At 44.6% G+C, this 21807-nt stretch overlaps 1 protein-coding gene across 5 annotated transcripts in view; it reads left to right on the top strand.

The window, feature by feature from the left end:
- Ttn (titin) overlaps positions 1 to 21807 on the top strand; it is a 268818-nt gene that overhangs the window by 79960 nt on the left and 167051 nt on the right. For 3 of the 5 annotated variants that reach the window (XM_032903538.1, XM_032903539.1, XM_032903537.1), the window contains 33 exons: positions 481 to 759; positions 879 to 1160; positions 2120 to 2398; positions 2526 to 2813; positions 2976 to 3254; positions 3346 to 3624; positions 3726 to 4004; positions 4121 to 4408; positions 4518 to 4805; positions 5596 to 5877; positions 6294 to 6572; positions 6692 to 6973; positions 7113 to 7391; positions 7488 to 7775; positions 7902 to 8180; positions 8274 to 8552; positions 8647 to 8925; positions 9044 to 9331; positions 9480 to 9767; positions 11794 to 12075; positions 12285 to 12563; positions 12912 to 13193; positions 13308 to 13586; positions 14068 to 14355; positions 14458 to 14736; positions 14882 to 15160; positions 15247 to 15525; positions 16273 to 16560; positions 16702 to 16989; positions 17432 to 17722; positions 20062 to 20349; positions 20910 to 21002; positions 21106 to 21391. The exons of the other annotated variants lie outside the window; for them this stretch is intronic. In XM_032903538.1, coding sequence (XP_032759429.1) covers positions 481 to 759; positions 879 to 1160; positions 2120 to 2398; positions 2526 to 2813; positions 2976 to 3254; positions 3346 to 3624; positions 3726 to 4004; positions 4121 to 4408; positions 4518 to 4805; positions 5596 to 5877; positions 6294 to 6572; positions 6692 to 6973; positions 7113 to 7391; positions 7488 to 7775; positions 7902 to 8180; positions 8274 to 8552; positions 8647 to 8925; positions 9044 to 9331; positions 9480 to 9767; positions 11794 to 12075; positions 12285 to 12563; positions 12912 to 13193; positions 13308 to 13586; positions 14068 to 14355; positions 14458 to 14736; positions 14882 to 15160; positions 15247 to 15525; positions 16273 to 16560; positions 16702 to 16989; positions 17432 to 17722; positions 20062 to 20349; positions 20910 to 21002; positions 21106 to 21391 — 9145 coding nt within the window. The remainder of the gene's footprint in view (positions 1 to 480; positions 760 to 878; positions 1161 to 2119; positions 2399 to 2525; positions 2814 to 2975; positions 3255 to 3345; positions 3625 to 3725; positions 4005 to 4120; positions 4409 to 4517; positions 4806 to 5595; positions 5878 to 6293; positions 6573 to 6691; positions 6974 to 7112; positions 7392 to 7487; positions 7776 to 7901; positions 8181 to 8273; positions 8553 to 8646; positions 8926 to 9043; positions 9332 to 9479; positions 9768 to 11793; positions 12076 to 12284; positions 12564 to 12911; positions 13194 to 13307; positions 13587 to 14067; positions 14356 to 14457; positions 14737 to 14881; positions 15161 to 15246; positions 15526 to 16272; positions 16561 to 16701; positions 16990 to 17431; positions 17723 to 20061; positions 20350 to 20909; positions 21003 to 21105; positions 21392 to 21807) is intronic. 5 annotated transcript variants of the gene reach the window in all.

The following is a 21807-nucleotide window of genomic DNA, read 5'->3' as shown; positions in this document are numbered from 1 at the left end:
CTGATATTTTCCACAGCCATCTCCCAGCATGCTTTGCATAATGCTCAAATTTGTCATGTGAGTTAATTATTACAATAACCAGTTCCTGAAGTGGAAGACTCAGATCACAGCTGTGATTGTGACTTCTGGGTACCTCTGTTGTAAAGCATAAATGACATTCTTTTTTTTTATTTTCTAAAGGCAAGATTCCACAGCTCATAAAATTCCCACTTACTAATATACTTATTCATCTGTAAATCCTGCATCAATCTTTATAGTCCAAAATAATCAGCACATTGAGTTTCTCAACTGTGACCCTCTTAGGTGTGCCTCGGCTCTCCACCTATCTAGCTGGTTGTCTTATAAAAGCTCCTTTGTGACATTGCTGCCCACGCATGATAACATCTTAAACCATGCTTCTGATTGAAAAATAGAAAACCCTTTTCCACCGGAGGAAGTCGATTAGCCCAGCTCATGAGACATTCTTGTCTTTTTTTACAGAACCACCCGTTTTTAGCAGCTTTCCGCCTGTAGTAGAAACCCTTAAGAACACTGAAGTTAGCCTTGAGTGTGAGCTTTCGGGAACACCGCCCTTTGAGGTGGTGTGGTACAAAGACAAGCGTCAGCTCCGAAGCAGCAAGAAGTACAAGATCGCATCCAAGAACTTCCACGCGAGCATTCACATCCTCAACGTGGAATCGACAGATATCGGTGAATACCACTGCAAAGCCCAGAACGAAGTGGGCAGTGACACTTGCATCTGTTCTATAAAGTTAAAAGGTAAGCATGGTCTCTGGGCATGGCAGAAAGATAAGGCACGTGCCAAATGCTCAGCGTGCCCTCTCTCCCATCACCTGGAAAGCACTGTGAGCAATCTCTATTTATCTTTTCCTGCTCAGAACCACCAAAATTCATCTCCAAGCTGAACAGCCTCACGGTGGTGGCTGGCGAGCCTGCTGAGCTGCAAGCATCCATTGAAGGTGCCCCGCCCATTTCTGTGCAGTGGCTTAAAGAGAAAGAAGAAGTGATCAGAGAGAGCGAGAACGTTAGAATTTCTTTCGTCAACAACGTCGCGACTCTGCAGTTTGCTAAAGCGGAGCCAGCTAATGCTGGGAAGTACATTTGCCAAGTCAAGAATGACGGCGGAGTGAGGGAAAACATGGCCACGCTGACTGTCTTAGGTACAGCAGTCCTCTGTTAGCATTTGGGAGCAATCACTGGGATGGCTTCCGTGCAATCTTATGGTTCTGAATTTCTCCCAGAATTGTATTTAGCCTCACTATTTAGAAGGCTTAAAGGAAAAGGACCAATCTTTTCTGATTCCCACAGTTCTAACGAATGATAGCTAGCTGTTTTATTGCATCTGCACATTTTCTTGGTGGGGAGCAGATATCCTGAGTATCTTTGCTTTCAGTGTGAACCACTTGGAGGCCTTCTATTCTTACGTACACTACTGTATTATAGTAGTGGCTAAGCTGACAAAGGAGCAACGTTTGAAGAAAGATATGCATTGTCATCATTGAACATATTAAATTTCAATCCATTAATAAGAAAGAAAGTGGAGAGATCTTTCAAACTATCTTCTCTAGCAACTTAGCACAGAGGAGAAAGCACCAAGTAACTCATTTTAACAGGGACCCTCTGCTCTAAAAAGGGTCAAGTGTAAATCAAGACACATTATCTGGGGTCCAGTGAGACGGCCCAGTGAGACGGCCCAGTGAGATGGCCCAGTGAGATGGCCCAGTGAGATGGCCCAGTGGGTTAAGCCGCCTGCCATCATCCCTGAGGACCTCAGTTCAATCCCTGGGACCAATTGGGACCTCTGACCTCTACATGCATTCCATGCATAGACCCCACCAAGCACACATGTGCACTCATGAAGTAAATATAATTTTTACCTTTCTAAAAGCCAGATCATCTGGTGTACATTGCCCAAATTGTCTTGGAATTGAATAATGCCCAAATATGTTTTTAATGAATGCTAATCATTTTATGAATGCATAGAATTATGGAGTCACATTTTAAAGCCAAGAGAGAGGATGATATAGTCATCACTGGGAGAGATAATCTTAGTGCAATTCATAGAGGAGATGCAGGGAAGGTCTAGGTTTTTAAAGAGGCATCTCATGTTTTATTTCAGAGCCTGCGGTCATTGTAGAGAAGGCAGGGTCCATGACGGTGACCGTGGGAGAAACGTGTTCCCTGGAGTGTAAGGTGGCTGGCACTCCGGAGCTGTCTGTTGAGTGGTATAAGGACGGAAAGCTCTTGACCAGCAGCCAAAAACACAAATTTAGCTTCTACAACAAAATCTCTTCCTTGAAAATTCTCTCGGTTGAGAAGGAAGATGCCGGTACCTACACGTTCCAGGTTCAGAACAATGTTGGAAAAAGCAGTTGCACAGCTGTGGTCGATGTGTCAGGTGAGTTCTGGCATTTGCATCGGCTCACAGATGCCCTCGTATGTAAATTTCTCTTATGAACTTTCCTTCTTTCACATCTCTTCTGTCCCTTCGAGTCACCACAAATCATGTGTCTTTCCTTATGCAGACCGAATGGTCCCTCCCTCTTTCACCAGAAGACTGAAGGATATTGGTGGGGTCCTGGGCACCTCTTGCGTCTTAGAATGTAAAGTGGCTGGATCCTCTCCCATCTCTATTGCCTGGTTTCATGAGAAAACTAAGATTGTCAGTGGAGCAAAGTACCAAACGACATTTTCAGATAACGTCTGCACATTGCAGTTGAATTCTCTGGACTCATCGGACATGGGCAGTTACACATGTGTGGCTGCTAATGTGGCTGGGTCGGATGAATGTCGTGCCCTGTTGACCGTACAAGGTCAGTGATACACAGTCAGTATTGCATGACATGTATTAAAAATTCCTCTCTGGGAATATGTCCAGATTGATACACATCTAAAGTACTCTTCATTTCTTATTCAAAATCGAAAGTAAGTACAGAGCTTACTGGATCTTTCCATTGTCTTCTATGTCTGTGTAGAGCCTCCCTCTTTTGTGAAAGAACCTGAACCCCTGGAAGTCCTTCCGGGCAAAAACATAACCTTCACAAGTGTTATCAGAGGAACCCCTCCATTCAAGGTTGGCTGGTTTAGGGGTGCCAGAGAATTGGTGAAAGGAGACAGGTGCAATATTTATTTTGAAGACACCGTGGCAGAACTGGAATTATTTAATATCGACGTATCCCAGAGTGGGGAATACACCTGCGTGGTTTCTAACAATGCCGGCCAAGCATCCTGCACTACGCGTCTCTTTGTGAAAGGTTTGCCAAACAAACTCCCTCTCCTTGCTTTGATTACTGAAATGTCTATGGCTTTACGATGTGTCTAACTGCAATGTCTGTCACTTATCAGAACCGGCCACATTTGTAAAGAAGTTAAGTGATCACTCTGTAGAACCGGGGAAGTCTATAATTCTGGAGGGCACCTACACTGGGACACTTCCAATTTCTGTCACCTGGAAAAAAGACGGAGTTGTCATAACTCCATCTGAAAGATGCAACATTGTCACCACGGAGAAAACATGCATCCTGGAGATTCTGACCAGCGCCAAAGGAGATGCAGGGCACTACTCCTGTGAGATTGAAAACGAGGCAGGAAGGGACACTTGTGACGCCCTCGTGTCTACATTAGGTGTGTTACATTACCCTCTTAAGAATTTTGGATTTACACGCAGGGTGGGACCTTTGCTCTTCTGCTATTCCATTGGCTGATTGTGAGCCTTTCTTCTGTAGAACCACCTTATTTTGTGACGGAATTAGAACCTCTGGAGGCATCAGTTGGAGACTCAGTTTCCTTGCAATGCCAAGTTGCTGGGACACCAGAAATTACAGTATCTTGGTTCAAAGGAGACACCAAGTTAAGGTCAACTCCAGAATACAGGACCTACTTTACAAACAACGTGGCCACGCTTGTGTTTAATAAAGTGGGCATCAATGACAGCGGAGAGTACACGTGCGTGGCAGAGAACAGCATAGGAACAGCATCCTCTAAGACCGTCTTCAGAATCCAAGGTGATGGTTATCTTAGACATTAAGAAAGTTGCTTTCCCCTCATTAACTCCTTTATCTTTAAGGGGAGGGTCGCACTTTATCCACTAACTCCTCAAGTATAACTTGTCTTCCTACAGAGCGCCAACTCCCGCCTTCCTTTGCAAGACAGTTGAAGGACATTGAGCAAACCGTTGGCTTACCAGTTACCCTCACTTGCCGACTAAATGGCTCTGCGCCCATCCAAGTGTGCTGGTATAGAGATGGGGTACTTCTAAGGGATGATGAAAATCTGCAGATGTCATTTGTGGATAATGTGGCAACATTAAAAATTTTGCAAACCGACCTGAGTCACTCTGGCCAGTATTCCTGCTCGGCTTCCAATCCGCTTGGCACAGCATCATCTACGGCTAGACTAACAGCAAGAGGTGTGTTCCCATGACCATCTTTCTCTTTATAAACCCTGGGTTTGTTTTTTTATTTAATTGTGAAGAAAAAAATAACTGACAGCCGAAACCGTTTCCTCTAATCTTCCAGAACCTAAGAAATCACCTTTCTTTGACATCAAGCCAGTGTCCATAGATGTTATTGCTGGAGAAAGTGCAGATTTTGAGTGTCACGTCACTGGCGCTCAACCGATGAGAGTCACGTGGTCAAAAGATAACAAGGAAATCCGACCTGGAGGGAACTATACTATCACGTGTGTGGGCAACACTCCCCATCTGAGGATTCTTAAAGTGGGCAAAGGAGACTCTGGTCAATACACTTGTCAAGCCACCAATGATGTTGGGAAAGACATGTGCTCTGCTCAGCTCAGTGTGAAAGGTATCATGGCAGAGTATTTGCCAACGTTTGTTGTGTCATGTGCCTGTGTTACTGTCCTCTAAGGGTCTTTAGGCTTTCCATTTTGAGGCTGGTGCTATAACTCAGTATCACGAGCATTGGCCTCACATGTGTGAAGCTGTCAGCTCAACCTCTCAGTAGTGCCAAAGATGAGAAAGAAGTTGTGGTTGCCTTGTTTGTTTTTGTTTTCGAGAAACTGTCTTACTATCTATAGTCCATGCTGGCCTGTAACTTATAGGAATCCTCCTATCTCATCCTCCTGGGAGCTAGGATTATAGGTGTAAGACACTATTTTCAGCTGTCTTGAGTTTTTAAACTTCTGGGTTAAACTAACAGTCATATTTGATTGATGCCTACGTGTTAGAGGAACAATAACCAAAGTTTTGCCTTCTCCTCATATTGTCTCTTAAATGAGCCTTCTTTCACTAAACCTTGTTGACTACGGTTTCAATCATTCACTCTTCCTTTTCATCATTTCTTGTCGTATAACACCCTGACTTATCATTACAAGTTTTATATCAAATACAGAATTATATCAGCTAGTGCATTTTCCCTTATATATCTGGACTGCAATATATCAGCTACATTTTCTTATAAATATTTTAAATTACTTAATAGGAAAAAAAGATGACTTATTTTATGATGAAATCATTAGAAAGTTCATTCTCAATAGTAAGTCTGTTAAATGTGAACTTCGGGGATTGTCGACTGTAAGGCTAAACTCTCTCGGCACATGATTATGCATTACTGACTGTTTCCTTTGGTTTACTAGAACCTCCCAAGTTTATTAAGAAATTAGATACTTCAAAAGTTGCCAAGCAGGGAGAATCCATCCAACTGGAATGCAAGATAAGTGGCTCTCCAGAGATCAAAGTTGTGTGGTTCCGGAATGACAGTGAACTTCACGAAAGCTGGAAATACAACATGTCCTTCGTGAATTCCGTGGCACTGCTAACCATCAACGAAGCCAGTGTTGAGGACACTGGGGACTACATCTGTGAAGCTCACAATGGCGTTGGTCATGCCAGCTGCAGCACAGCCCTGAAAGTTAAAGGTTAGACCCCTCTTCTGCTGTCTTCCTCCTCTTCAGTGGACTCCTTGTGGTCTCAAGGTCTTGGGCTGTCCAAATATCCAGAAATGGAATCAGAATAGACTTGTGCCTGAGGATTTCTGATGGTTAGAAAAAAGCCAGTATTCCTCGGGTGTTTGTGAAACCAGTTCTCCTCTAACCAACTTTTCACTACAGACTCAATCAGTGAATTTGAAAGATTCAAATCTAAAAGCTTACGGCTCTTAAAAGTATGTTTTATGAATTTCCACGTGTCACTATGTGTTGCCATTATTCCTGCCAGTCACTCTTAATGATCTCTTATTCATAGCTAATATCTCTAGATTATGTGGACACTAACAGCATTTGTTCTCTTTGGTTAAGCCGTTCCTCTCATTGCTCATCCTCTTTTCTTCCGGTAGCTCCTCCTGTCTTTACCCAGAAGCCTCCTCCAGTTGGAGCCCTGAAAGGGTCTGATGTGATCCTTCAGTGTGAGATTTCGGGAACACCCCCCTTTGAGGTGGTGTGGGTTAAAGATCGGAAACAAGTGCGGAGCAGCAAGAAATTTAAAGTCACCTCCAAAAATTTTGACACGAGTCTTCATATCTTTAATCTGGAAGCCCCTGACATAGGGGAGTATCACTGCAAAGCCACTAACGAGGTGGGAAGTGACACGTGTGCTTGCACCGTCAAGTTCAAAGGTTTGTACACATAGACGCACACAAGCACCCGCCTCTTCTTTCGGTCTGTCTCTGTTCAACCGATAACTTACACCGGTATGTTTCTAGTCTTTCATTTAACCACAAGTTTCTTTCATCAGAACCACCCCGGTTTGTGAAAAAGCTCAGTGACGTGTCCACGCTTATTGGGGATCCTATGGAATTACAAGCTGTGGTGGAAGGTTTCCAGCCGATTTCCGTTGTCTGGCTGAAAGATAAAGGTGAAGTCATCAGGGAGAGTGAAAACGTTAGGATTTCCTTCGTGGATAACATTGCAACTCTCCAACTGGGAAGTCCAGAAGCATCGAATTCTGGAAAATATGTTTGCCAAATCAAAAATGATGCCGGAATGAGAGAGTGTTCAGCAGTCCTGACTGTCCTAGGTTAGTAGCGAAGCAGAGCCTCAGGAAACAAAGAAGGGAGTTGCCCTGTAATCATTGCCTGAAGACGACTCTTAGCCAACTAGCTACTGACTAAGGTGAATTTGTCCTGAATGCAATATGCTTCTTCTTCTTCTTCTAGAACCAGCCAGGATTGTAGAGAAACCAGAACCCATGACTGTGACGACTGGAAATCCCTTCACACTGGAGTGTGTAGTAGCTGGGACTCCAGAACTTTCAGCCAAGTGGTTGAAAGATGGTAGAGAACTATCCTCAGGCAGCAGACATCACATTACATTTGTCAGAAACCTGGCTTCCCTTAAGATCCCCTCCGCAGAAATGAATGACAAGGGCTTATATAGCTTTGAGGTGGAAAACAGTGTTGGCAAAAGCAGCTGCACTGTGTCTGTCCATGTCTCAGGTGAGTAGGAAGAAGAGGCCTTGATAGAGACGGCTTCTCCAGTCGAGGTGGGAGAGGAAGAAAGCTCCTTTCTAAATGGAAACTGTTCCTCTCTAGACCGAGTTGTTCCACCGTCCTTCATCCGGAAGCTTAAGGACACGACTGCCACGCTGGGGGCCTCTGTGGTTTTGGAGTGTCGGGTGTCAGGCTCGGCCCCAATATCAGTGGGCTGGTTTCTGGATGGCAACGAGGTCATCAGCAGTCCCAGATGTCAGTCCAGCTTTGCGGATAACGTCTGCACTCTGACTCTGAGCTCCCTGGAGCCCTCCGACACGGGCGCATACACGTGCGTGGCTGCCAATGTAGCCGGTCAGGATGAGAGCTCTGCTCTTCTGACTGTCCAAGGTCAGTGTACAAGGATGCTCTTCTGCTTCTCCCCCCGCTGGCCAGCCTCGAGTGCCTTGTCTTCGTTTGTCTTCGTTTTTAAGTGACCTCTTTTCTTTCCCTCTCCCTCCCATCTGGGCTTTTTAGAACCACCATCTTTTGAGCAAACTCCTGACTCTGTGGAAGTTTTGCCTGGAATGAGCCTGACCTTCACCAGTGTCTTTAGAGGTACCCCTCCCTTCAAGGTCAAGTGGTTTAAGGGCAGCAGGGAGTTGGTGTCAGGGGAGGCTTGCACCATTTCTTTAGAAGACTTTGTCACTGAGCTGGAACTCCTGGAGGTGGAGCCGTTGCAGAGTGGAGATTACTCTTGCCTCGTGACCAACGATGCTGGCAGTGCGTCCTGTACCATGCATCTCTTTGTGAAAGGTTCGGTCTTTTCTCTAGTACCCACTACTTCTTAAAAGTCTTCCCGTGCTCCATCGGAAGGTACAACTCAACCCTCATATTTGCTCCTTACAGAACCAGCCACTTTCGTGAAGAGGTTGGCTGACACCAGTGTGGAGACGGGCAGCCCCATCGTTCTGGAAGCCACGTACTCTGGCACACCACCTATCGCCGTGAGCTGGTTGAAGAATGAATATCCTCTGTCACAGTCTCCCAACTGTGGCATCACCACGACAGAAAGATCTAGCATCCTAGAAATTCTTGAGAGCACAATAGAGGACTATGCGCAGTACGCTTGCCTGATAGAAAATGAAGCCGGACAGGATATCTGTGAAGCTCTTGTGTCCGTCCTAGGTGCGCTGACAGTTCATTCTTCCTGTTGTCGTCTCTCCCTGTGAATCACTTTTAGCCGGTGTTAACAAATTGCTTGCTATCCTTTGTACCCCAGAACCACCTTACTTTATCGAGCCCCTGGAGCATGTGGAAGCAGCTATTGGCGAGCCCACAACGCTACAGTGTAAAGTGGATGGAACGCCTGAAATCAGAATTTCTTGGTATAAGGAGCACACAAAGCTACGGTCCGCTCCTGCGTATAAGATGCAGTTCAAAAACAACGTGGCCTCCTTAGTCATCAACAAGGTGGACCACAGTGATGTGGGAGAGTACACCTGCAAGGCAGAAAACAGTGTGGGGGCTGTTGCTTCTTCCGCCGTGCTGGTCATCAAAGGTGATGATGGTTTTGCTTGATAAGTCTTGCTGTGTGTTGACGGACCCATTCTGTTAAGAGCTCTTCATGGATAGACACACACTGTGACAAATAAGGATTGTCTGTATCTTCTTTCCAGAGCGTAAACTTCCGCCTTCCTTTGCGAGAAAGCTGAAAGATGTTCACGAGACTCTCGGCTTCCCAGTCGCTTTTGAATGTCGAATCAATGGCTCGGAACCTCTTCAGGTGTCTTGGTACAAGGATGGCCAACTTTTAAAAGATGATTCTAATTTGCAGATGTCTTTTGTTCATCATGTTGCCACTCTACAGATTTTGCAAACTGACCAGAGCCATGTGGGTCAGTATAATTGTTCAGCCTCTAATCCTCTTGGGACTGCTTCGTCCAGTGCGAAGCTCATCCTGTCAGGTGAGTTGAGTGACTCATCATATCACCCTCTTCCTTACAATACAGCTTCACTTCCTTGGGCCACCAAAGGACTGGTGCTATTTGGTTTCTACTCTTAATCTTGGATCATGGAAACTGACATCACCATGTTGGTCTTCCTTCTTTCCAGAACATGAAGTGCCTCCCTTCTTTGACTTAAAGCCTGTGTCAGTAGACCTTGCTCTTGGTGAAAGTGGCTCTTTTAAATGCCATGTCACTGGAACAGCACCAATCAAAATCACCTGGGCTAAAGATAACCGTGAGATTCGCCCTGGAGGCAACTACAAGATGACTCTGGTTGAAAATACTGCCACTCTGACTGTGCTCAAAGTAGCCAAAGGAGACGCTGGACAATATACCTGCTACGCGAGCAACGTTGCTGGAAAGGACTCTTGTTCTGCTCAACTTGGTGTACAAGGTACTCCTTAGAGTGAAGTGCCAAGATCTCTTTCACTCTATCTATGTCTTGAAATGTGAATGGGAAATATGACTGTAGAGTGTGTGTGTGTGTGTGTGTGTGTGTGTGTGTGTGTGTGTGTGTGTGTGTGTTTGTGTGTGTATACAAGGACATGCCAGGTTGGAGCCCTAATATCATGATATGGAATGAGTTAAAGAAAAGGAAGGGAAGAAGGAGGAAAAAGGAAGGGGAGGAGGAACAGAGGGGTCACAAATGAGTCCAGGATCTTCTAAATGGGAAAACATCTTGATTTGTTTTTAAAGTAGAAAATTACAAAAATGTTAACTGGAAAATAAATTTTCAAAGATTAATGAGAAAATGAACCAAAAACATTCCTATGGTTATATGAAGAGCCTAGTCTGAAAAGTTATCAAAGGGAAAAATATTTTCTGCGGTACTTAGTAAGATAATGAATCTGTTACCCTCTAAAACATAGCACACCCAAGTTCTTCAAGAAGAGTCAGGTCAACTGTGAGGTTAACTTCTTTCCCACTACCAGCCATGCTTCACTAACAGCAGAAGCCGGTGGGCCAGGATAGCGATTTGGACCAGGAGTTTCCAAGTTCTTGTTCAAATAGCATAGTAGCGAGGATGAGTTTTGTTTAAGGGTCATGCAGAAGTTTGTGCTTGATACTCTGAAAGATGACAGTGACAATGAGTGTTGTTTACTCAAAAGTCCCCTGGTCACTGCTTAGGGCTTTTGTCTATGGAGCCAGGAAGAAGAAGAAAATCTGGTTGCTAGGTCTGGGGTATGGGTAGTTGTGTTGTGGTTGCTAGGTCTGGGGTCTGGATAGTTGTGTTGTGGTTGGTAGGCATGAGTAATGTAAGACCTAACATGGCGTGCATGTCCATATCCGAGATGCATTTAATTTTAATAAGATGCATGCCCAACCATATACAGGCACAAATAAGGGACTTCTCCTAAAAATCCATTTTGAGGACACGGTTTGTCTTAGTGTACATGCACCCCAAATCCATGAAGGCTGAGTTGACCCACTGTCTCTAGTTCCAGAATAAGTATCCGGGTGCATTTGACCACAGAAAGGGAGGCTTCTGAAAAGTTGATAGGGAGTCTTAGATCCAAGTTACCATGGCTTTGTTTGAAGAGCAGTGAACATGGAGCTTGATGTAGGTGGACTCGCGGGTTGCTAAGTGCATTGCCGGAGACGCCACGCGTATGCACCTAAAGCCGAGCAGGGCTTCAGATTGCTAAGATCTCCTTATGCATGCATGCCTCATAGGATTCAGGTGCCTCAGCACCCAATGTTATGCAAGAATATTTCACAGCTGAGTAGCAAGGTTGATAGATTTGCCTCCATAAACTACTCTCTAATCAATTTTAGTATCTTTAAGCTTCTTGGAGCAGTAGTTCATAAATATCTTAAAATTTAGATTGATGTTCAAGACTCTTTTGCACCATGAGACAACTAACCATTTTACCTATGAGGCCGAATGTTTAAGAACATTGTTCTCACTCTCTTCAGAAGGAAATGATGGATGCTGAAGGAATATATCTTTTGAAGGCATACGAGAGATAACTGTACTTTAAAATCTTAAGATATCCCTTTTGCTCTGGCTGCCTATGGTACATAATGAATACCTTTGAAGCTATAACTCCCCTCAGACTCACACACAGGGCACTCAGTCTCTCCCTCCCGTGAACCCCAGAGGATTTCTGTGATGTTGCCTGTGAGCTCAGGCCTACAAAGATAATTCTGTTCCTGGGAGGCGGGCTGCACAGTAGAGAACATGACCTTCCTTTTCTTCCTATAGCCATGGTTAGATTATAGGTGTTCACAAATGTAAACGTGTCTCACTTAGGGATTTTCTACTTAGATATCACTTAGCTGGCCTTCCCTAAGCTGTATCAAATGAACTTGTCTCCTGTAGATGAAGTCCACTCTGACTGATTTCTTCCTTCGCTCCATCTTGTAACGCACCTGTCTTTTCTGTCCCTTCCCTTGTGCTTGTCCTTGTGGTTCCTTAGAACCCCCCAGGTTCATTAAGAAGCTAGACCAATCACGGATCGTGAAGCAGGATGAGTCTACAAGATACGAATGCAAGATAGGCGGGTCTCCAGAAATCAAGGTTTTGTGGTATAAAGATGAGGTGGAAATTCAAGAAAGCAGTAAATTCAGAATGTCATTCGAGGACTCAGTGGCCATCCTGGAGATGCACAATCTCAGTGTGGAAGACAGCGGGGACTATACCTGTGAGGCCCGCAATGCAGCAGGAAGCGCCAGCAGCAGCACGTCGCTGAAGGTTAAAGGTCAGACATCATTCTACCCTGCACATCAGCTCCTCTACAGTTCACTACATTCTCAGTCTTACTCTCCCTCTGACAAACTTTCAAAACTGTTCAAGGATACAATAAAAAGGGGAAGGGATCCCAATGGAGTAGAAAGCTAGTTCTTACCCTTGTCTGAATATGAAATTCATCCTAATTTTCTCTCCACCCTACCCCGCCCCCAATCCTAGAACCACCTGTGTTCCGCAAAAAGCCTTTTCCGGTCGAGACACTTAAAGGAGCCGATGTTCACCTTGAGTGCGAGCTTCAGGGAACACCTCCCTTCCAAGTTTCTTGGTACAAAGACAAGAGAGAACTCAGAAGTGGAAAGAAGTACAAGATTATGTCTGAGAATTTGCTCACAAGCATTCACATCCTGAACGTGGACACGGCAGACATCGGGGAATACCAGTGCAAAGCCACAAACGATGTCGGGAGTGACACCTGTGTGGGTTCTGTCACTCTGAAAGGTAGGAGCCATTTCATTCTCTTCTGCTTGCTGGTCTCCTCCTAATTTTAATGCTGTACCTTGGTTACTGTGTGGTGTTTCCTTTTATCCTTAACAATCTACAATCTATTCTATCTAAACCTTCCTTGTATAATATATATATATGTGTATGTATGTGTATATATATATTCTAACTACATTTTCCTATATATAGAAAGATCAATATATACTTAACTATATATATATATATATACACATACACACACATATATATTATTGGTAATGATACATTACCATGGGGATGATTTCTCACATTCATAATGCAGTCCCGTACATATTGAAGCCCTGTCTCCCTATCTCCCCTCCTCAGCACCACCACACTTTGTGAAGAAACTCAGCGACGTTTCTACCATCATTGGCAAAGAAGTCCAGCTACAGACAACAATTGAGGGCGCTGAGCCGATTTCGGTGGCGTGGTTCAAAGATAAAGGGGAAATCGTCAGAGAAAGTGACAACATCTGGATTTCTTATTCTGAAAACGTCGCGACCCTCCATTTCTCAAGCGCAGAACCAGCCAATGCTGGGAAATACACCTGCCAGATCAAGAATGACGCAGGGGTGCAGGAGTGCTACGCCACACTGTCGGTGCTCGGTCAGTAAAGCGGGTGTCCTCGTGAGTGCAGGAAGTGCACGCGGGTCTGTGTTTCCTTTAGTCTCCATCTTCAATTTCACTCTTAATGATGGTGTGATCATCCACCTCTTTCAGAGCCTGCCGCAATCGTGGAAAAGCCAGAATCTATTAAGGTGACCACAGGAGACACCTGTACCTTGGAGTGTACGGTATCTGGGACACCTGAGCTCAGCACCAAGTGGTTTAAGGATGGAAAAGAGCTCACGGGTGACAGCAAATATAAAATAAGCTTCTTCAACAAAGTGTCCGGCCTCAAAATCATCAGCGTGGCACCTGGCGACAGTGGGGTGTACAGCTTTGAAGTGCAAAACCCTGTGGGCAAAGACAGCTGCACAGTCTCCATTCAGGTCTCAGGTTGGTAGCCTGTGTACTCATCTTTATGACGGCGAGGACCCCATGCCCTAAATGGGAGAGAAGCTCCGTCCTCACAGTGCTATGTGCATCTTATATCACTGGATGCAGCAGGGTCAGAGGCAGAGGACTTGTGCAAACAGAAGGAAACCGCCAAAGTCGTACCACGTCATTTTCTGTGGGAAGAGTCTCTAAAAGCATTGAGAAGTAAAGCCTGTGCTTGAGTGGTGGGTGGGGGACGAAAGGGCTTTTCTAGAAAAGTCACCACGAAGGACTCATTACACCAAGAAAGAGCAGACCCTTTACAAAACCAACTTCTCCACACTTACTCTCCAGGCTTGACCTTGCATAATCCCATGGGCGAAACTTAGGGAATCTTTCAAAAGAGCCAGACGGATCTAGGGGTGTCCCATCCAAGGGACAATTCCCTCTGAGACATTTTATAACTGACACCCCTTGATTTGTTCGTTCTTGTCCTTCTCAGACCGAATCATCCCTCCCTCGTTCACAAGAAAACTGAAAGAGACGAATGGTCTGTCCGGCTCCTCCGTTGTGATGGAGTGCAAAGTGTACGGGTCACCCCCAATCTCCGTCTTGTGGTTCCATGACGGGAATGAGATCAGCAGTGGCCGGAAGTACCAGACCACACTGACAGACAACACCTGTGCCCTAACCGTGAACATGCTGGAGGATGCTGACGCCGGTGACTACACATGTATAGCTACCAATGTGGCGGGCTCTGACGAATGCAGTGCCCCCCTGACTGTGCGAGGTCAGTTCGAAACGCAGTCATACACAGCCACACCACACAAGGGACCAATCGAAAAGTCCGCAAACCTTAAAAATGTCTCCAACTTGTGTTTTCTTTCTTTAGAGCCACCATCTTTTGTTCAGAAGCCTGACCCGATGGATGTCTTGACTGGCAGTAATGTCACTTTCACGAGCATTGTCAAAGGAACACCTCCTTTCACTGTCAGCTGGTTCAAAGGCAGCAGTGAGCTTGTGCCTGGGGCCAGGTGCAACGTGTCTCTGCAGGACTCGGTGGCTGAACTGGAGCTGTTTGATGTAGATACATCCCAAAGTGGAGAATACACCTGCATAGTTAGCAACGAGGCCGGCAGGGCTTCCTGTACAACGCAGCTCTTTGTGAAAGGTTGGTTCGCTATTCTGTTTATACAGCTGAGTCTCACGGAGCCATCAGATGTGCTGTGCCTGGGTGTCTGTGTGTGTGTGTGTGTGGGAGGGTATATGTGTGTATGTGTGTATTTGATTTTGTTTTATCAATTTGTCCACACCAGCCCCAGCCATATTTGTGAAGAGACTCAATGATTACAGCATAGAGAAAGGCAAGCCCCTCATCCTAGAAGGGACCTTCTCTGGAACTCCTCCGATCTCTGTCACATGGAAGAAAAATGGCGTAAATGTCACTGCTTCCCAACGGTGTAATATCACCACAACCGAAAAGTCAGCCATTCTAGAAATTCTGAGCAGCACTGTTGAGGATTCCGGGCAGTACAACTGCTACATTGAAAACGCTTCCGGCAAAGATTCCTGCTCCGCCCAGATCCTGATACTAGGTTTGTTTCGATCACACATTCACAGCCTCGTACCCAGGCAGTGGTCCCGACTGGTCCTTCATGGCTGCTTATCTCTTTTGCTGCAGAACCGCCATATTTCGTCAAGCAGTTGGAGCCCGTCAAAGTGACAGTTGGTGACTCTGCCTCTTTGCAATGCCAGCTTGCTGGGACTCCTGAAATTGGGGTCTCCTGGTATAAAGGAGACACAAAGCTAAGGCCTACCGCCACCTGCAAGATGCATTTTAAGAACAACGTGGCTACACTGGTTTTCACCCAGGTTGACAGCAACGACAGTGGAGAATATATCTGCAGGGCTGAAAACAGTGTGGGAGAAGTTTCTTCATCAACTTTCCTGACTGTTCAAGGTGAGCACGGCATTTTGAAAGCAAATGGATCAATGCTCCTTTTGAAACATTTAAAATATCCGATGAGGGCCTTCTTTAGGGGAAAATCAAAATGCGATTTTTTTTCTTGGCTTAAGTAATTCCAGTTAGAGTTAGCAACTCACCCTTTTCCTTTGAGGGGTTGATTGTTTTAGCTTGTTTTTCTGGGGCTCTTGCTATATAACTTTTATTGGGTGAAACTCACTAGGTAGAATAGGTTGATCTCAAATTCATGAGACAGCTTCCTAACCTTGCCTCTGAGATTATAGGTTTGTACTCCCACCTCTGGCCCCTCTCTTTCTATGCCTTTTGTATACAGGGAGATGACCAAATGGTCACTTGGAAAGTTCATGCTACCATTTACCTCTATAAACCTTAAAGAAACACAAGTGACCTACATTTTTAAGTCCACCCCATACCTTTCTTATTCGAAATGCTAGAAGGTGATCTAAGAAGCAGAAGGTTCTGCTGGGTGCCAGAGACAGGCCTTTAGCTGATCAACATTTTATTGGCTTACAGGTGTTTTGTTTTGTTTCTCTTTGTACCTCCTACTTTACAAACATTTTCTCTGAAAACTCACGTGCTATTTTCCATCTCCAAGTTAATTTGGTCCCCCCACCCCTAGTCTCCCCTCGTATTTTTAAAGGCATTTCCTGTACATCGGCAGGGTGGCTATGACTCAGTTTAACGTATCCAGCTGCGTTCATTGCTTTGATCCTGTTCCCACAGAGCAAAAGCTTCCGCCATCCTTTTCTCGACAACTAAGAGATGTGCAAGAGACGGTGGGATTGCCAGTGGTTTTTGAATGTGCCGTAAGCGGGTCTGAGCCCATCTCCGTGTCTTGGTACAAAGACGGCAAGCCGTTGAAAGACAGCCCAAACGTACAAACATCATTTTTAGACAACATCGCCACTCTGAACATCTTTAAGACTGACAGGAGCCTGGCAGGCCAGTACTCTTGCACTGTTACGAACCCCATCGGCTCTGCCTCTTCAAGTGCCAAGCTCATCCTCACAGGTTCGTGGATAGAAGACATCCGTTGCTATAATTGAAATTTCTGAAATCACTTACAGAGTTTAAAAGAAATCATTGCTGTTTCTTCAATGGGCATAGCCCAAGTCTGAAACCTGAAACCTTGTCCTTGTGATCTCTCTACAGAGGGGAAGAATCCACCCTTCTTTGATATCCCTCTGGCCCCTGTGGATGCTGTGGTGGGAGAAAGTGCTGACTTGGAATGCCATGTCACGGGAACACAGCCCATCAAGGTCACCTGGGCCAAGGACAACAGAGAGATACGAAGTGGTGGTAACTACCAAATCAGCTATCTGGAAAACAGTGCGCACCTGACCATCGTCAAAGTGGACAAAGGTGACTCTGGACAGTACACCTGCTACGCCATCAATGAAGTAGGAAAAGACTCCTGCACAGCCCAGCTTAACATAAAAGGTAGAGTTTCTTTTGCATGCGGTCCAATGGAGGGCAGCCATTTGAGAGTAGAACCTAAGAGCCTTAAACAACACCAGGTCTCTTACGATGGGTAGATTCCTAGGAAACGTCTGAAAATAAATAACATGAAAACGTTTACCAGGAGATAAGTTTGAATGAGGAAAAACTGATGCCATCTAGTCTGTATTTCCTAGAAGCTGATATGTCCTCCTCAACCATAAGACTGAGTCTCTCTTCTTACAAATCCCTGGTTCTGTAAATGCTCATGTGGCAGAAGACAGCCGAGAGTTAGCTGTGGGAAGAGGAGTCACTCGGGAACATGACTTGCTAGGCTGGGTTTGACAAGTTATCCCTGACAGTTAACCGAAACAGGACTCCCTTCTCTCCCACGGTGGTAACCCACCTCTGTCTCCCTCTCAGTCGTCTTCTTAATTTCTTACAGAGCGCCTCACCCCACCGAGTTTCACTAAAAAGCTCTCGGAGACGGTAGAAGAGACGGAAGGGAACTCATTCAAACTGGAAGGGCGAGTGGCAGGGTCCCAGCCCATCACCGTTGCTTGGTACAAAAATAACGTGGAGATCCACCCGACCTCCAACTGCGAGATCACGTTCAAGAACAACGCTCTGCTGCTGCAAGTCAAGAGGGCCAGCATGGCTGACGCGGGCTTGTACACCTGCAAGGCAACAAATGACGCAGGCTCCGCCCTGTGTACGTCATCCATAGTCATCAAAGGTTAGTGCCTTCAGGCTCTGCCCTGGTGTGTGTCCCTCCACACGCTTCCATCTGGGCTTAGTGTGGAGCCCCAGACAGAAATGTATTATTTAATAGATTGCCACGTTTGCTAAAACACATATTATTCATAATTTTGTTCAGTGACCCCCATCCCCCCAGGTAGACTTCACTTAACAAATGGACTCAGATGTCAGGTTTCTAAGCCGTGTCCCCAAATTCTCTCACGTAACTAGAATTCAAAGCCTTTTTGACATGTGTGCGCAAGTGACGGGTATTTTGATAAAATTCGTTTGTTTTGAACATTTCTTTTTAAAAACTATCACAGCATATTATACTTTGCTTATTCCCAGCTACAATGAGAAACATTTCCTTTTGTTTGTAAAGAATAATTGTTGATATATATATAATATATAGTATATTATTGTAATATACAATATATTGTATTATAATATATATATACATATATATACATATATATATACACACACACATATATATATATATATATTACTCTTATCTTTTGGCCTAAAATTGAATAGTAATACTAGACAAAATGGTAAAATTTAATCCAAAAACCAAGATTTTGGTAGAAGAATATTATGTATTATAAAAAGATATACTTAAACACAGAGCTCTTATTTTAAGAGAGGAAGCAGTCTCCATCATCTCAAGTCTTCTATGGCTTTCTAACTGTAATCCTGCAGACAGACAGACTGCCACAATTACTGCACCAGCCAGCTTTCTGGAAAGCATGCAATGGCCACCTCAGGGTATACTGGATGAGCTAATATCATTAGTAGGTTACTATTGTGAACGGCTTAGTATTACTGGTTGTCTTGGCTACAAATTCAAAGATTATCACCTAGACGATAAAACCAAAATGCATCCAGTCTCAGTGCACACGTGAAGATCAAAGGTCTGTGTTTAGTGGCGGCTTATTCTCGTGATGCCTTTGCTGTCGGATAGAGACTTTCTGTGGAACTCTGAGTCTGTGTTCACATAGAGATTTATTGAAGCACGTGATACCAGAAGTCGTGATAGGGAATGTTGCCTTACTTTAGCTACAATCTCAATCACGTTGACAGAACATGACGTCACATGTATGCATTTTTGCCAAGTGACCCAGTCTTGTGTTTGTTTGCACTTGAACACTGAGTTTTGACTCTTGCTTTCTTTGGTCTAGATCTGGAGGGTTTTTTTTTTTTTAGAGTAACTGTAGCTGCATTTAAAAATCTAAAACTGGGCATCAGAAAAAATAATCCATTAAGATCTAGGCATCTCCATAATTCCGATGGTGGCTTTCTTCCACAGGAGTTCGCAATCATTACTGCTCTATGTGAGCAGAATTTCCTCATAAGCCTTTAGGTTTTAGAGTTTGGTAAAAAAAAAAATGCTGATGCCTGTGGTTTTAAAATGATCCAAATCTTGCTACATTGCACTGACATCAGTAGCAATGCCAGTGTGGTATCTGTGGGGCTTAATCAGGACACAGATGCTGGATGGGTTTGCGGGCAGCTCAGCAGCTGTTCTTGGCTTCTTTTTAAATCTGTCTTTCTTTCTTTTTTTTTTTTTGACCTTTTTCATTATGTTCTTTTTTCTTTTTTTTTTTTTTAATCTTTATTAACTTTTCTTATTTACATTTTGATTGTTATTCCCTTTCCCGGTTTCCGGGCCAACTTCCCCCTAGCCCCTTCTATATGGGTGTTCCCCTCCCCATCCTCCCCCCATTACCGCCCTCCCCCCAACAATCATGTTCACTGAGGGTTCAGTCTTGGCAGGACCAAGGGCTTCCCTTGACACTGGTGCTCTTACTAGGATATTCATTGCTACCTATGAGGTTGGAGTCCAGGGTCAGTCCATGTATAGTCTTTAGGTAGTGGCTTAGTCCCTGGAAGCTCTGGTTGGTGAGAATTGTTGTTCATATGGGGTCTCGAGCCCCTTCAAGCTCTTCCAGTTCTTTCTCTGATTCCTTCAATGGGGGTCCCGTTTTCAGTAGAGTGGTTTGCTGCTGGCATTCGCCTATGTATTTGCTGAATTCTGGCTGTGTCTCTCAGGAGAGATCTACATCCGGTTCCTGTCAGCCTGCATTTCTTTGCTTCATCCATCTTATCTAATTGGGTGGCTGTATATGTATGGGCCACATGTGGGGCAGGCTCAAGGAACACCCATTCTTTCTTTTTTTTTTTTACCCAACAAATTTTCACAACTGCCCAAAGAGGAATAGATTGTGACATAATTCCATCCAGCACAGTGTCCACTGTCACCTGTTGGGGGAAACGTACTATATCCTTGACTCTGTGCTCTCTGTCCTCCTCATGAAAATTCCTCCTCCATTCCAGAGCCTAAGAAGCCTCCTGTGTTTGACCAACACCTTACCCCAGTAACAGCCAGCGAAGGCGATTTCCTGCAGCTCAGCTGCCATGTGCAGGGATCCGAGCCCATTCGCATCCAGTGGTTGAGAGCCGGCAGGGAGATAAAGCCCTCGGACAGATGCAGCTTCAGCTTCGCTAGCGGGACAGCTGTGCTGGAACTCAAGGACACAGCTAAGGCAGATTCGGGAGATTACGTGTGTAAGGCTTCCAACGTGGCTGGGAGTGACACTTCAAAATGCAAAGTGACCATTAAAGGTACAGAGCCCAAGAAAGTGTGATGAACGTTCTGACAGAAACTGCCCACGGTGCTTAGCTTAATTATGACTTAAATAAGAATGGAGTTACATGTGTTAGACATGGGTCATTTGCCATTTGTAACCTGTAGCCCTCATGGTGAAAGTATTCAATGATTTAATGGAAAGATTCGCCAGACAAAGTCTTTAAAGTTGCCCAGAGTTCAACAGCTTATTTCTTGAAACTTTCACAGCATATCCACAAGGATATGTTCAGAGTAGGTACGCAAAATGATGCTATGATGATGTAATGTGAAATAGCTTGCTGTCGTAGCCTAGAAGAAATCTATACAATAAGGTCAGGCCCAATTCCACATTGGACGCTAGTAATCCACTGGAGTTCAACCTCCTAGAGCCGTCAGTGGAATGACTGCGTCTGAAACGGCTTTGTCACTAAGAACTCACAGCTAGTGAGTTTGGAAGCACACCCCAAGGCTCTCTTAAAGCTTGTTTTACACACCAGAATAATTATTACAATTTTCAAGTTTTTTTACTAATAGACCCTGGAAATGTGTGTTTCAGAAAAACCAGCTGCGGCCCCAGCAGCCAAGAAAGCCGCTGTGGATGGAAAACTCTTCTTCGTGTCAGAGCCTCAGAGTATCAGAGTGGTGGAGAGTAAGTGTGCAACCGCCTGTCGTGTGCTATGGGTTCAGTTGCACGAGCCCCCATTCACTAAGATTGATTTATTTTTAATGTATTTATTTTCACCGTTTCTTAGAAACCACTGCTACCTTTATTGCAAAAGTTGGAGGTGACCCGATCCCGAATGTCAAATGGACGAAAGGGAAGTGGAGACAACTGAACCAGGGGGGTCGCATTCTTATCCATCAAAAGGGTGACGAATCAAAGCTGGAGATTCGTGACACCACAAAAACCGATTCTGGCTTATACCGCTGCGTTGCCTTTAACAAGCACGGCGAAATTGAGAGCAATGTCAACCTGCAGGTGGACGAGAGAAAGAAGCAAGAGAAGATTGAAGGTGATCTCCGTGCGATGCTGAAAAAGTAAGTCTTGTCAGAACTGTGAAGAGGGCTTCTTATTCACCAAGGGTTTGTCAGGAGCCGTGGACCAGCTAGCATGGCTTGTCTGTGGGGGACGAGCTAGTCAATCATGTTGAAGTGGAATTCAGTGATGGGATTTGTCTCAGAATAATGGTAAGAGACAGAATGAGATTCCTCTAGAAGCTTTTAAATGACTAAAATACTATGTGTCCAAGTCTGAGAGACTTGCTTTTACAAAGTTTTTTTTTAATGCTACAGTTTCATCGATCGATTATTTTAAGCATTTCCATAATCAATAATTTCAAAATAACTTGTTTCACCATAAATATTGACTTATTGAATCACTCACCTTTTCACAGTTCTTTTTCATGATGTGATATTTAAATAAAGTTTTCCATTGCTATTTCATATAACTCTAA

This window comes from Rattus rattus, chromosome 5, assembly GCF_011064425.1.
Source record: "Rattus rattus isolate New Zealand chromosome 5, Rrattus_CSIRO_v1, whole genome shotgun sequence".
Taxonomy (NCBI): Eukaryota; Metazoa; Chordata; class Mammalia; order Rodentia; family Muridae; genus Rattus; species Rattus rattus.
Note: the sequence above shows the minus strand (reverse complement) of the source record. Positions and strands in the feature narration are given on the sequence as shown.